A 15822-nucleotide genomic window follows, 5' to 3' on the forward strand; every position below is an offset into this window, starting at 1 on the left:
AGACCCGGGGCCGTAGTGTTCACTGGTGGCTTCTCTCATGAAAGCAAGTAGACGGTGGGTGAACGAATTACTGTCGGGCAATTGATAGAACTGCGCAAAGTCATGACACTATCTATGGCAATGATCATATCTATAGGCATCACGTCCAAAACAAGTAGACCGATACTTTCTGCATCTACTACTATTACTTCACACGTCGACCGCTATCCAGCATGCATCTAGTGTATTGAGTTCATAAGAACAGAGTAATGCCTTAAGCAAGATGACTTGATGTAGATGGACAATCTCAAATCTATGATGAAAGCCCATCTTGTTACCCTTGATTGCAACAACATGATGCGTGCCTTGCTGCCCCTTCTGTCACTGGGAAAGGTCACCGCACGGTATGAACCCAAAACCAAGCACTTCTCCCATTGCAAGAATCATAGATCTAGTTGGCCAAACAAAACCCAAGACGTGGAGAGACTTACAAGGATATCAAATCATGCATATAAGAAATCAGCAAAGACTCAAATATAAATCATAGATAATCTGATCACAAATCCACAATTCATCGGATCTCGACAAACACACCGCCAAAGAGGATTACATCGGATAGATCTCTATGAAGATCATGGAGAACTTTGTATTGAAGATCCAAGAGAGAGAAGAAGCCATCTAGCTACTAACTACGGACCCGTAGGTCTAAAGTGGACTACTCACGAGTCATTGGAGAGGCGATGATGTTGATGTAGAAGCCCTCCAGCTCCAAAGTCCCCTCCGGCAGGGCACCGGGAAGGGTCTCCAGATGTTATCTCGCGGAAACGGAAGCTTGCGGCGGCGGAAAAGTGGTTTCGTGGACGCCCTTTTTTTTGGGATTTTAGGGAATATATAGGCGAATGAGCTAGGGCAGGGGGCGCCAGGGAGGCCACAAGCCTGGTCGCCTCCCCCCCCCTTGGCCGCGGTGTTAGGGCTTGTGGGCCCCCTGTGGGGCCCCTGCCTTGGCCCTCAAGTCCCCCGATCTTCTTCTATTCTGGAAAAATTTATTTCGGGGATTTTATTCCGTTTGGACTCCATTCCAAAATCATATCTGAAAAGAGTCAAAAACACAGAAAAAACAGGAACTGGCACTTGGCACTGAATTAATAAGTTAGTCCCAAAAAAGATATAAAAGGTATATAAAACATCCAAAGTTGACAAGATAACACCATGAAACCATCAAAAATTATAGATACGTTTGAGACGTATCAAGCATCCCCAAGCTTAACTCCTGCTCGTCCTCGAGTAGGGAAGTGATAAAGAATGAATTTTTTATGCTTTCATGCTACCTAGCATAGATGTCCTTTGTAACTCCTCTCAAGTGACGTGAATGTTCAGATCCATTAGATTCAAAACAATAGTCTGCTATTGACGTGGAGACAATAATACTTCAAGCTAACTAGCAAGGTAATCATGAACTTTCAAAATAACAAGGCCAAAATAAAGTTATCCCTAAAAAATCATATAGTCTGGCTATGCTCTATCATCCTTACACAACGAATTTAAATCATGCACAACCTCGATATTGGCCAAGTAATTGTTTTCACACCTTTACTTTCCCAAACCTTTTCAACTCTCACGCAATACATGAGCGTGAGCCATGGTTTTAGCACTATAAGTGGAATGGAGTGTGGTGGAGGTTGCAAGGCAAACAAGGAGAAGATGGTCACATTGACTAGGCATATCAACGAGCTATGGAGATGCTCATCAATAGATACCAACGTGAATGAGTAGGGACTGCCATACAAATGATGCACTAGAGCTAAGAGTATGTTAAAGCTCTTAAAGAAAACTAGTGGGTGTGCATCCAACTTGCTTGCTCCCGAAGATCTAAGGCAATTTTGAGGAAGCCTATCATTGGAATATACAAGCCAAGTTATATAATGAAAATTTCCCACTAGCTATATGGTGGTGACAAAACGAGAGACTCTCAATCATGAAGATCATGGTGCTTAATAAGCACAAGTGTGGAAAGATAGTAGCACTGTCCCTTCTCTCTTTTTCTCTCATTTTTTTGGTGGGCTCTTTGGCCTCTTTTTTTATTTTTATTTTATTTTATTTTTGGTGGGCATCTTTGGCCTCTTTTATTTCCTCACATGGGACAATGCTCCATCAATGATTATCATCACACTTACAACTCAAAACTTAGAGCAATGATGCTCTATATGGAATGTCTTCGGAAGTGTACCGTGACAATGATCTAGCATGGCATAGACATCAATGGAAACATCATGCTAACTATCTTATGATCATGCAATGGCAATGTAGAAGTGGTGGAACATGTCATGGTGGTAGTTGCATGGCAATATATCTTGGAATGGCTTTGAAAAAGCCATAGTAGGTAGGTATGGTGGCTGTTTTGAGGGAGGCTAATGGTGGGTTTTATGCACCGGCGAAAGTTGCACGGCACTAACGAAGATAGTGATGGTGGAAGGTAAAAGTGCATCTAAACCATGGACTCAACATTAGTCATGAAGAACTCATATACTTGTTGCAAAAGTTTTAGTAGTAATCGAAACAAAGCATTCAACGCATAATCCTAGGGGAAGGGTTGGTAGGTATAAACCATCGCGCGATCCCGGTCGCTACACAAAGGATGACAATCAATAAACTAATCATGCTCAGACTTCATCACATAGCGGTTCACCATACGTGCATGCTACGGGAATCACTAACTTCAACACAAGTATTTCTAGATCCACAACACCTTACTAATATAACTCCAATATTACCACAACTCAAAACTAATTGAGATGAATCAAACTTCTCTAACTACTCAATGCACATGAAGGTGGAAGTTTTCATATCCCTTTGGATAACTACCCCTTTTGAGACTACTTTCATAGAATAAGCCAACTACCAAGCCACGCACCGCTGTGCTCTAAAAGATATAAGTGAAGCACATAGAGAAAAAATCAACTAGCTCTAAAGATATAAGTGAAACACATGTGAGCTGAATTGTCTAACCAAAGGATATAAGTGAAGCTCGACAAAATCACGGTGAGTGCATGTCTCTCTCTCTCTCTCTAGGTGTGCAGCGAGGAAGATTGTGACACAACAAAAATAAAAGACTCCTACGATACAAGACGCTCCAAGCAAAACACATAACATGTGGTGAATAAAAATATAGCCCCAAGTAACGTTACCGATGGATTGAAGATGAAAGAGGGGATGCCTTCCCGGGGCATCCCCAAGCTTAGGATTTTTCGGCATCCTTGAAACAACTTGGGGTGCCTTGGGCATCCCCAAGCTTGAGCTCTTGCCACTCTTTATCTCTTTGTCCATAAGAACTTCACCCAAAACTTGAAAACTTCACAACACGAAACATAAACAGAAACTCGTGAAAATATTAGTATAAGAAAGCAAACCACCACTTCCTTAGGTACTATAGAAAACTTAAATTATACTTATGTTGATGTTGGGTTACCGTATTTTCAATCTTCCATGGCTAATACTACCCGATACTATCCATAGTTTCATCAAAATAAGCAACCAACTCAACAAAAACAGAATCTGTTAACAGCAGACCAGTGTGTAGCAATCTGTATACTTCGTATACTTATGGTACTTCAAAACTTATGAACAATTACGACTGTCTGAAGAATTTGCGTAGCAATCAGTAGAAAAAAATCAACTCAAAAGCTCTTACAGAAAAAACATGAAAATTCTTTTCGTGAGCAGAAAGTTTCTGTCTTTTCCAGCATGACCAAACGATCATCCCCAAGACTAATTATAACGATTTTGCTTGGCACAAACGCAAAATAAACACAAAAAACACAATCATAACAGAATTACGAAAGTGTGGAAAACACAAAACAAAAAGAAAAAGGATAGATTCGTTGGGTTGCCTCCCAACAAGCGCTATTATTTAATGCCCTTAGCTAGGCATAAGGTGATGGAATCACGTATACTCATCTTTGGTGCTCAAACCATAAGTAGTGTGATCATTTATCATCTTAAGATCTTCATCTTTATTGCATGACTCCCCACTAGCTTTAGGAACAAAAACATACTTGGTGGTCTTTTTGAGAGTGAGATTTGCAGTATTTTGCACAGCGGCAAAAGCGGAACCCAAGTTGGTTATGACATCTTCTAGTTAGCCAATTCTAGAGGAATCATTAACTATAGGTTCCTTCTCCCTTCAATTTTTCAAAACCATTCCCACTTTGGATCCATACTGAGTAATTTGATTGTGGATCTTTCTATTGTTGATGTTGGTGTAGAAGCCCTCCAGCTCCAATGTCCCCTCCGGCAGGGCACCGGGAAGGGTCTCCAAATGAGATCTCGCAGAAACGGAAGCTTGCGGCGGCGAAAAAGTGGTTTCGTGGATGCCCTTATTTTTTCTAGGATTTTAGGGAATATATAGGCGAAAGAGCTAGGGCAGGGGAGCGCCAGGGAGGCCACAAGCCTGGTCGCCGTGGGCCCCCCTGGCCGCGGCGTCACGGCTTGTGGGCTCCCTGTGGGCCTCCTGCCTTGGCCCTCAAGTCCCCCGATCTTCTTCTGTTCTGGAAAAAATTATTTCGGGGATTTTATTCCGTTTGGACTCCATTCCAAAATCAGATCTGAAAAGAGTCAAAAACACAGGAAAAAACAGGAATTGGCACTTGGCACTGAATAAATAAGTTAGTCCCAAAAAAGATATAAAAGGTATATAAAACATCCAAAGTTGACAAGATAACAGCATGAAACCATCAAAAGTTATAGATACGTTTGAGACGTATCAAACACGGTGTCGATCTCCCCTCTACGGAGCCCAGAACGGACTCCAGTTCCGCCCTCCAGAGGAAGAACAGGTGGTGGGGGCGGCTCCGTGTCGTAAAACACGATGAACTCTTCTCTCTTAATTTTTCTGGGCGACACAGACTATATAGAGCTGGAGTTGGAGGCCGCGGAGCCACGAGGGCCTCACAAGCCTGCCAGGCGCGGCCAGGGGGCGCCTCCTGGGTTTGTGGGCTCCTCGCTCCGTCCCTCCAGGTAATTCTCGCGCCAGTATTTTTTATATATTCCACAAAAAATCCTTGTAAATTTCCAGGTCATTCCGAGAACTTTTATTTCTGCGCAAAAACAACACCACGGCAATTCTGCTGAAAACAACGTTAGTCCGGGTTAGTTCCATTCAAATCATGCAAATTAGAGTCCAAAACAAGGGCAAAAGAGTTTGGAAAAGTAGATACGATGGAGACGTATCATCGAGCCAGCAACCCTTCAGGTACGAATGCATGTGGGAGAGGGACCCCCGCTTCGGTGACGTGATCCAGGATGCATGGAGATCGGCACGTCGAGTTCAGACCATGGATGATTTGGCGTCCAAACTATCTACAGTAGCCGGCTGCTTGCAGCGTTGGGGTGGCAAGACCTTTGGTTCCATCCAAGGGGAGTTACGGCTGTAGGGGAACGTTGCATGGGAAACAAAAAAATTCCTACGCACACGAAGACCTATCATGGTGATGTTCATCTACGAGAGGGAGATCGGATCCACATACCCTTGTAGATCGCTCAGCGGGAAGCGTTAAGAAACGCGGTTGATGTAGTGGTACATCTTCGTGATTCAAATCACAGTCGTCCCACGATCCGTCCCACAATCCGTCCCAATCTAGTACCGAACGGATGGCACCTCCGCGTTGAGCACACGTATAGCTCGATGACGATCTCCACCTTCTTGGTCCAACAAGAGAGACGTGGAAGTAGATGAGTTCTCCGACAGCGTGACGGTGTGCACCGATTATGGTGATGATCTATTCCTGCAGGGCTCCATCCGAGTTCCGCAGAAATTCAATCTAGAGGTAGAACTACGAGGTATAGGTTTGAGTTGCACGTGGCAAAGTTATGTCTCAAAAGCCCTAAAACCTCTAGTATATATAGGAGGAGGGGAGGGGTTATCCTTGGGGCTCAAGAGAGCCCCAAGGGCGCCGACCAAAAGGAGGAGGAGGACTCCAACTCCAATTCGGTTTGGGAAGGAGGAGTCCTCCTCTTCCTTCCCACCTCCCTCTTTTTTTTCTTTTCTTTGGTTTTCTTCTTTTGGCGCCATAGCCCACTTGGGCTGGCCTCACCAGCCCACTAAGGGCTGGTGCGCCACCCTAGGACTATTGGGCTCACTCCCGGGTGGGTGGGCCCCTCCCGGTGAAAACCCGGAACCCATTCGTCACTCCTGGTACACTATCGGTAATGCCCGAAATCTTTTCAGTGACAAAATTAAACCATCCTATATATCAATATTCGTTTCAGGACCATTTCGGAAAACCTCATGATGTCCGTGATCTCATCCGGGACTCCGAACAACCTTCGGTCACCAACACCTATAACTCAACTATACCGAAACGTCACCGAACCTTAAGTGTGCAGACCCTGCGGGTTCGAGTACTATTTAGACATGACCTGAGACACTCCCCGGCCAATATCCAATAGCGGGACCTGGATGTCCATATTGGATCCTACATATTCTACGAAGATCTTATCGGTTGAACCTGTGTGCCAAGGATTCATATAATCCCGTATACCATTCCCTTTGTCCTTCGGTATGTTACTTGCCCGAGATTTGATCGTCGGTATCTCTATACCTATTTCAATCTCGTTACCGGAAAGTCTCTTTACTCGTTCTGTAATACAAGATCCCGTGACTAACACTTTAGGCACATTGCTTGCAAGGCTTATATGTGATGTTGTATTACCGAGTGGGCCCCGAGATACCTCTCCGTCACATGGAGTGACAAATCCCAGTCTTGATCCATGCTAACTCAACGGACACCTTCGGAGATACCTGTAGAGCACCTTTATAGTCACCCAGTAATGTTGCGACGTTTGATACACACAAGGTATTCCTCCGGTGTCAGTGAGTTACATGATGTCATGGTCATAGGAATGAATAATTGACACGCAGAAAACAATAGCAACAAAATGACACGATCACATGCTATGTTCATAGTTTGGGTCTTGTTCATCACATCATTCTTCTAATGATGTGATCCATTTATCAAGTGACAACACTTGCGTATGGTCAGAAAACCTTAACCATCCTAGATCAACTGGTTAGTCAACTAGAGGCTTACACTACAAGGAATGCGGTCTATTGCAACAAAATTTATTTTTACAACAATCTTTCGTGGCAATAAAATGCTATATTACCACAAACTTTCAGTTCGTGGTAATATGCCCTACATATTGCCACTTTTCAGTTTTGTCGCTCTAGGTACTCTGTTTTGTTGCAATAGAAATCGTGTATTGCCACAAACTGGATCACCGTCGTAAACTCTCAGGTTGTTCTTTCACCCGATCTCTTCCCATTCTAGAACAAAAATCTATTGTGCGTCGCCCAGCGACAGCCAGCGCGTGCGGTTGCCGTCGACGAGGAAGAATCCAATCACCTCTGTCTCCGCCTCCACCACCAGCGACAGCCAGCGCGTGCGGTTCCCGATGTAGGCCCAGCCGAGGTACATCCGCACGACGGCGAGCGTGACGGCGAGGATGCCGGAGCCAGTGGCCCCGAGCGCGAGGTGCAGGGTGTCGCCGCCGGCGCCCCCGCGGCCGCCGAAGACCGCGACGGGGAGGCCGACGAAGAGCGCGAAGGCGGCCTCCGTGAAGGCGAGGTGGGAGCAGTATAGCACCAGGTCCCGCGCCGCCCAGGAGAAGGGCAGTGACGCGGCCAGCGCCTCGTAATCATTCACGGGCCGCTGCTCCGGGGGCACGGGGCACCAATCCGTCCCCGCCGAGCTGCCGTTCCGCGACGGCGGCACCGCCTGCGCCTTCGCCGTCGCGAGGCGCCTCCGCGGCCAGCGCCGGGGCCCGGCAAGGCTCCGGGCGGGGTTCGGCAGGAGCGGGAGGAGGCGGGGGCCTAAAGGGAGGGCGAGGCGGCCATGGGGAAGGAGGGGAGATGCAGTGCAGGTGCGGCACGCGGAGCGACCGAGCGAGTGGTGGCGAACCGGAAGCAACAGCGGCGGCTTGGGCTTGGAGTTGGAGCGGAGGTTCGGCTAGCTCGGTCGCGGTTTTTGTGTGGCTGCGTCTCGGTGCTCGTGTCGTGTGCTCGTGCCGTGTCCTCGTCCATGCTGCCGGCGGCAGCGATGGAGTCTGGTGTCGGTGCCGGCGAAGTTTCCTTCTAGGCTGCACGTGGGCGGCCACCTTCCTAGCTCCAGCCGTCGCGGCCCTCGTCAACCGCTGAATCCAGTGGTCGGCAGTCACGGGAGAGATGGTGAGCACGCAGCTTGAGAATGGATGTTCTGGTGCGTGGTGTTGAGGGCGATGACTACTTGGACCTGTTGACAGAGGCGTTCTGATGCTTTCTTCTGTTTTTTCCTGTGCTTTCAGTTGCTTTCCTCTCCATTTCTGGTGACTTGGTTCTTTGATGAATATCCCTGACGGGATTTGTTATAGACTATCTACAATATAGCAATAGCAGGATTGTGGTGCTTCATGCTTTAATTACTAGCAAATCGATGAACCTATTTATATTTGTTTCCCAGCTGCAGCAGCACGTCGATGAACCTATTTATATACTAGCAAATGGTACATCCTTCGCATGTGAGAATGTACTCAATTTGCTAACTCATGATATGCTCCGTGCTCAGCTTTTAAAAAACATGATCCTTAGTTATTAAAGAAAACTTATTACAATGACAAAACCAGCAGAAATTTTTACGTACACGAAGCCGCATCTTGCTGACTAAAAGTAGCATGCGGCTGCACTGCTCTGGGAGACCATTTGGCACAGGCACAATGCCAGGATTGTTCTGGAAGATAGCGGAAAAGGCATCGACTAGTGTAGACTCTAGAAGTATAGATATTTATATACACGAAACAAAAGGATTGTTTGTAGTACATCTTAATCAGGCGAACGTAGCGTCAATGTGGATTGCTTTGTAGATTACGCAAGCTAGCATCTAGGATCAAAAGAAGACAATCATAGATATTTTTTGGTCATTTTTTATGCCTACTTTAAGTATTGTGTTTCTTTCGATATTTTTTTAAATTATGATATTGCTTACAGAATGACACAATGATGAATTCAACACAAGATCCTGCTGATAGGAGATCGAGTACAATACAACGACAACTTGGTAATAACATTTATATTCACTTCAATTTATGCCATATCAGAGTAGGTAATTAACATTTTGGATTAACATGCAGTAAGGGATGCGTCAGGTAATGTTCACACTTCAGAGGAAAGAGATGATGCACATGACTCCTTTCTGCAAGGTACGCGGCATCTTTAATTCTTAATCACTTATCTGAATGGTGCACATTGATGCTAAGTCCTTTTTTTGTGTTCAATGAAAAAAGGATCTGTTTTGCTAACAAGGATGGAAAGTAGAACAACTTATAAAAACCAACATGGACAGCGGAAATCCGGTAAAAAAGTTTATGGCATTTAAGCTATCTGTAACATTTGCTACAATGCAGAAAATCCTGGATTGCTTAATCTTGAAAAATATTAAACATTATACAGGAACTCAAGACCAATCTGACACTCCAGTGTCTGCTAAGGACATGTGTGCACTAGACGAATGGCCATCCCATGCTCGCCGCAACCGTGCGCAACTACAGGATGGTACTTACTTTAGTTTATATTTGTGTCATCATTTCTTACAATCTACTACCCAGTAATACAATACTTCTTGTATGATGTGGGATGTAGAAGCTGGTGGACAGAAGAAGAAAGGGCGAGGTGTTCTAAAAGGTTTTAAAGCATCTAAGAAGCGTTTTGCCAATGGATCTGCAAAGCTAAATATCGCATTCTATGAAAAATTGGGTGGTACAGTAGGAATGAACTATCGTTCATTCAAGGATGACGTGGTAGTCATAATGAAAAGAAAGTTACCACTCATTGGAGGAAGGAGGTGGTCGGACATTCACCCTACCAAACATCGACTCGTTGTTGAAGATATGATAGTGCGTACAATCTTTTTCACATGTGTTATCTTACTTTACTATCTATAATGTAGTGCTTATGTATGTTCATTTGTTGTATGCTTTACATGATAGATGGGATCTGGAAGATACACCTGACACAGAAGAAAAGGTACTCACAATTGCGAAAGAGCGGTACAAAGGCTGGCGATCAACTCTAAGCTCCACTTACAAGGCATACAAAACAGATGCAGCTAGATTGGCTAATCTACCGGAAGATTTGCAACCAGAAGAATGGGAATGGATGATTGAGTACTTTGGCACTGATTTAAAATTCCAGGTTATCTCTAAGAACACAATTTGTCTACTATGTGTTAAGATGAAATTGCTTGTTTGACTCGTTATATTTGGTTTTCATGAATTGATAGGAACGCAGCCAAAAGAACATCGATAACCGTAAGAAACAGAAGACAAAACACAGAATTGGATCAAAATCTTACTCGCAAGTAAGTTTTGAGAAGGTATGAGTCTAACTAATTATTTATACCTCGTTGCTAAACATGGTTTCATGTTTCAATCTTCTCATTGTTATATCACTTGCAGAGAAACCCGGAAACTGGAGAAGAGCCAGATTGTATTACTCTGTGGGAACTCACCCACACAAAGAATGGAACATGGTCTAACACAGAGTCACATGATGTTTATGTGAGTACACTGACTTTTGATATTCTATAGTTATTCAATGATGTGCATTCGACATGCTACATCATCAGCTGGGGTTATTCATGCGTTGGATCGTGTTATTCTTGTTTCATCTTTTACAATGTTAAAATAATGCCATATTTATAATTGTTCTTTCCATTTTCAGGACAAAGCATGTGAAGAGGTTAAAAACAAAGAGACTGAAACTCAAGGTCCACTTTGAGATGAGCAAAGACACAATATTTTCCAAACCACATACAAAGGCACTCTGCAATGCAAGTCATCGCAGCATCGTGGGTACGGATATATGGCCAAACCGTCAACTGGTTCTGAAAGGATTCGTATCCAGATTGAAGAGCAAGCTCGTGCTACAGCAGCCTTCCAGCAGCGAAACTCTGAGCTCAGCCACGAGGTCAATTATTTACGAGATCAACTACAAGCTGAGCGTGCAAACACACAAGAGATTATTAACTTGGAGCGCGCTGAGAGAGAACAACTTGAGGGGAAGTTAAAAGAAGAACGTGTTGAAAGGGAAAGATTGTTGGAAGCGGAGCGAACATCAAGATTGAAATTTGAAAAAAACATGATGGCAAAGTTGGCAGAATTCAACAAACATATGGGAACCCAACAGGTGATTACATGCATATGCTTCAAACCTCTTAAGATTTATGTTGGTTACTTGCATTGTTAAAAGTGCACTTCTATTTACAGATGTTTACGAACAGGATAGACAAAGAAAATAGTAATCCAAACTTCCAAAATACTCTTTTACAGAGACCTAGTCCTAATAAGGCTGCAGGTGCAAGGCCAACTGTTATTTCTTCAAATGCGCTCATACATGCTTCAACAAGAAATACTCGAATGTTTAAAGCAATTGTAAGTCACAACTTTGGTTTCTCTTTATTTTCACCTACAATGTTATCTATCTATTATATTATTAAGACAATAGAAAAGGAACGGTGAAGATTAAACAATGAAAGCCATAGATATTTTAATGATGGATATTAATTAGGATACCTACTTTAAAAATTACCTTTTAAAGCCCGCATGATGGTCCTGATATGTATGGGTGCATGCATATATTCTTTTGGACATGCACGTCTGTCGCGTTTGTTTGTACAATGAAAATTTGCAATCAGGTTTGTGTATAGGAGAAGGACACGTGTAAACTATAAACTAGGGATGCTCAGTTTTCTTTTTTAGGGGGACAAGGGACGTTGCAGTTTTTTTAAAAGGGTTTGTTTTCCGAATGGATTGACGTCCAGCTGGTTCCGATTGGAATTCCAAGACTAGGAAAGAAAAGAATAACATAGCTGGCCATGTTAGCTGGGACAACAAGCCCAAAAATATTTGTGTGAAGACTATTAGCCCAGCTTTTTTCCCATCAAGAATATTAGTCCATCAGATTGCATAAGAAAAAATTAATTACCATCAGATTCAAAAGCATGTGGAGATTCAAAGCTATAAAGGTTTGCAACTCCATACATGATTTCCATCATTCAAAGCTATACAGGTTTGCTTTCCTGTAGTAACATGTCTTAGCAAGTATTCTGCGTAAATGTGAAATGTGAGCATTCACAATATCCCCATGCGGCATATCAGTGATCACTTTCTAGCTAGGTTGTTCTAAAAAAAGGTAATGGAAAATCATGGTATGCCATTCAGTAAAGATAAGAATTATATATACACCTTAGCATAATCACTAATTTTCTACCCGAGATCCCACCTATCCATAAACTCATGTGGCATATAGGTGGCAATTGTCAACGTAAGCAAACGTGCATGGGTGAATGTTAGGTGTCCTTTCTTATTTCTCCGTGGCACAAATCTTATGCAAATTAATGTAAATATTTCTCCATAACTACAACAAAGTTTACACTAAGATATATTAGCCTATATTTTTAATAGTTCGTCAATTTTTTCAAGATACAATAATACCAGATATAATGATATAATCATCTAGCCGCGTGGATGCGCGGGTGGCCATCCTAGTTAAGATTAACCACGTAGACTCATAGTGTCCCCATCTCCTACTCCATCAAACGGATGTAGTTTAGTTCAGGTTTCAGCCTTGTCACGTGTATTTTGAGTCTTTCTTTCACCATGAGAGTAACATAAATTGTGGGGTTAAGATTGATCAATTATATAGATCAATGGTGTAATTAATTTTAGTGATGTCGATTATTATGGTGACTCGTATGGTGCATCCAATTAGTAAATAGAAGATTTTGCATTATTGCAGTACCATCGATATGATTTTTGAGGTATGTTATACTAGGCTCATTAACTGGATGTTTTTTTGATTTCTTGATTGCAGGATCGAAATAACTAGCTGGACTGGACTCGAGATGACGGAGGATCCAAAAAACTACGTGGACTAGACTGGAGACCACGCACAATTTAGTCTATGGTTGGGCCAGTTTCATTTGATGGTTTGCTATGAGTTTTATGAATCTATTATATGTACAGTTTTGAATAGTGTAATTGAATGCCATATTTTTTTATGGTTGCAATAGGCTATTACCATGACCCACTTTTGGTTGCCACATGTTTGCACAACGAAAATTACAGTGTTGCAATAGAGCACTTTATATTGTCGCAATAGCTTTGGCACCACAATTTTTCCCCATGATGCAATAACTGTGTGGCGCAACAAAAGCAAGTTTTGTTGAAATAGAGTATCACCACGAAAAGTTTACATTGTCGCGGTAGCTTCTCGCTACAGACATGTTGACGTTGCGATAACTATTTGGTGCCACCAAGCTAAGTTTTGTTGAAATACAATATCACCACGAAATGTGTCAATTGTCGCAATAGTTTCTCGCTGCAAACATTTCATCCGCTGCGATACCTTTTTATCACCACCAACATGATTTTGTTGCAATTTCCTATTATGATGAATGGAATATTTGTTGGGATACGTTAATGCCACAAGTGTAGTGGTTCGTGGCAAAATTCCTAATGCCACGAAAATAAGGATTGTTGCCATAGTTTGTTGCCACAATTTACTATTGCCACGAAAGAGTATGCGCCATGAAATGATCGTCGTTGTTATAGGTTCTTGCCACAAATGTCTATCGCCACGAATTATCAGGCGCAACGATTTGTGGCATGTTGCATTAAAGCTATCTCCACAGATCAAATTGTGGCATCAGGTGAGTATTCCGACACGGGAACATGTGGCAACTTCCCGCAATGGATGTTGCAATAGAACACTTTATTGCCACGATTGATTTTTTGTGGCAATAACCTATTACCATGCGTCCAGTCGCAACGGGTACCAACGAATGTCGTTTTGTGGAAATAGGTACTTATCGCCACAAATCGTCGTGTATTGCGACGAACGATTTCGTTGCAATAGACCGAAATCCTTGTAGTGTTACTAGGGACATTGTTTTGTCTATATATCCACACATGTATCTATACTTTCATTCAATACAATTATAGCATGGATAATAAACGATTATCTTGAAACGGGAAAAATAATAATAACTATTTTATCATTGCCTCTAGGGCATATTTCCAGCAACGGCAGCTACGGACTCGGCTAGAGATGCTCCACGTCGATCCCTCCTGTGTTGAACCTACCTTGGAGGAAAAACAGATCGAGGAGCGCATGGTGGAGCTGTGCTTCAGGGACGAAATCATGTGGCACCAAAGGGCAAGAGTTTAGTGGATCTCTGAGGGAGACAACAACACCAAGTTTTTCCACCGGAAGGCTAGTGCTAGGAAGTCTAATGACCGTATTACACAGATGCACAAAGGTGATGGCACATTGTGTACTGACCCTGCGGAGTTGGCTAGTCTCACGTGAATTTCTATGAGCAGCTCTATATGTTTTAAAGCACAATGGGTATGGATGAGGTCCTCTCGCATATATCCGTGAAAGTGGATGGGTCCATGAATAGTAGGCTCAATGCTCCATATGGCAATGAGGAGGTGAAGACTGGCCTCTTCCAAATGTTTCCCAGAAAGGCCCCCGGGCCGAATGGCTTTCCTGCGCACTTTCTCCAGCGACATTGGGAGTTGTGTGGTGATGAGGTGAATGATATGGTGCTTTGTGTTCTCAATGGAGTTGCTTCCCCAGAGGAGATCAACAAAACATTAATCATCTTAATTCCCAAGATAGCAAGTCCAAAGAATCTAGGACAGTTTCAACCTATTAGCCTCTGCAATGTGATCTTCAAGATTGCATCGAAGGTTCTGGCTAACCGTCTGAAGCTTATTCTCCCCGATATCATTTCTGAAGAACAGTCTGCATTTGTGCCAGGCCGCCTTATTACTGACAATTTCATCTCTGCGTATGAGTGCCTGCATTACATGAAAACAAAGAAACTGAAGGGCAACAGATTTTGTGCGCTAAAGCTCGATATGATGCAAGCCTACGATCGCCTTGAGTGGCCGTACCTGCGCGCGGTTATAGTGAAGCTTGGGATAAGCCCCCAGTTTACCGAGGCAATCATGAGGTGCGTAACTATTGTTTCTTTCTCAGTTTTGCTGAATGGTGGGAAACTAGAGGAAGTCCAGCCTTCGAGGGGCATACGGCAGGGGGACCCTATCTCCCCTTACCTGTTCTTGCTGGCAACAGAGGGGCTCTCTTGTCTGCTCAAGTCCACCCTTGCTCATGATAGAATTGAGGGGATTAAAGTGCGGTTGATGCTCCAACAGTGAATCACCTTATTTTTGCTGATGACAATTTGTTATTCTTTAACGCTACTCCTGGTATGGCTCGCCGTGTGGACGCCCTCCACTAGAGGTACTGTGGGGCTTTAGGAGAGAGAATCAACAAGGACAAGCCCTCCATCTTCTTCGGTAAGGGATGTGCGAAGAATTAAGACATGAGATCAAGCAGGCCTTGTCATGGTTTTGTCACGGCACATGTCCTCGTGAAAGGACTTAGTATTGGAGCCATCGCACCTTGGTGGCGACTCAAAGGGGTTGAACTGGAGCGAGACAGAGATTTACCCACGTTCGGCCCCTCGAGAGGAGGTAAAAGCCTACGTCCTTCTTTGTGTTGTATTGATGGTGTTTCGATTACAAGGAGGGCGTAACTCGCCTAACCTAGCACTTGATGATTTCTAACCTGCCCTCTCCTTCCCCGGGACTCGCCTTTATATACAGGTCAAGCCCTTAGGGTTTACAAGAGTCCTTACCATCATGCAAGTCATGATTCTTTCTATCTCTAAGTCGGCGTGCTTTCCAAGACTTAAAGGTCTTCCCAATGATTGATTCTCCACGACGATCCTGAACCGCTGTCTAGCT

General features: G+C 43.6%; 1 protein-coding gene and 1 long non-coding RNA gene across 2 annotated transcripts; one reads left to right on the top strand and one right to left on the bottom strand.

Moving 5' to 3' along the window:
* Positions 1 to 7313: 7313 nt before the first annotated feature.
* On the bottom strand, positions 7314 to 8056 carry LOC123425270 (protein CONSERVED IN THE GREEN LINEAGE AND DIATOMS 27, chloroplastic-like). Its single transcript, XM_045108947.1, has 2 exons — positions 8042 to 8056; positions 7314 to 7958 (listed from the first exon to the last, which is right to left on the bottom strand). The coding sequence occupies exons 1-2, from the start codon at positions 8054 to 8056 to the stop codon at positions 7314 to 7316; spliced, it is 660 nt and encodes a 219-aa protein (XP_044964882.1).
* Positions 8057 to 10166: 2110 nt separating this feature from the next.
* Positions 10167 to 10553, top strand: LOC123429454. The gene is made up of 3 exons (XR_006622676.1): positions 10167 to 10198; positions 10287 to 10364; positions 10462 to 10553. It is a non-coding gene; the product is annotated as an uncharacterized LOC123429454 (long non-coding RNA).
* The last annotated feature ends 5269 nt before the right edge of the window (positions 10554 to 15822 follow it).

Source organism: Hordeum vulgare, chromosome 2H (assembly GCF_904849725.1).
Source record: "Hordeum vulgare subsp. vulgare chromosome 2H, MorexV3_pseudomolecules_assembly, whole genome shotgun sequence".
NCBI lineage: Eukaryota > Viridiplantae > Streptophyta > Magnoliopsida > Poales > Poaceae > Hordeum > Hordeum vulgare.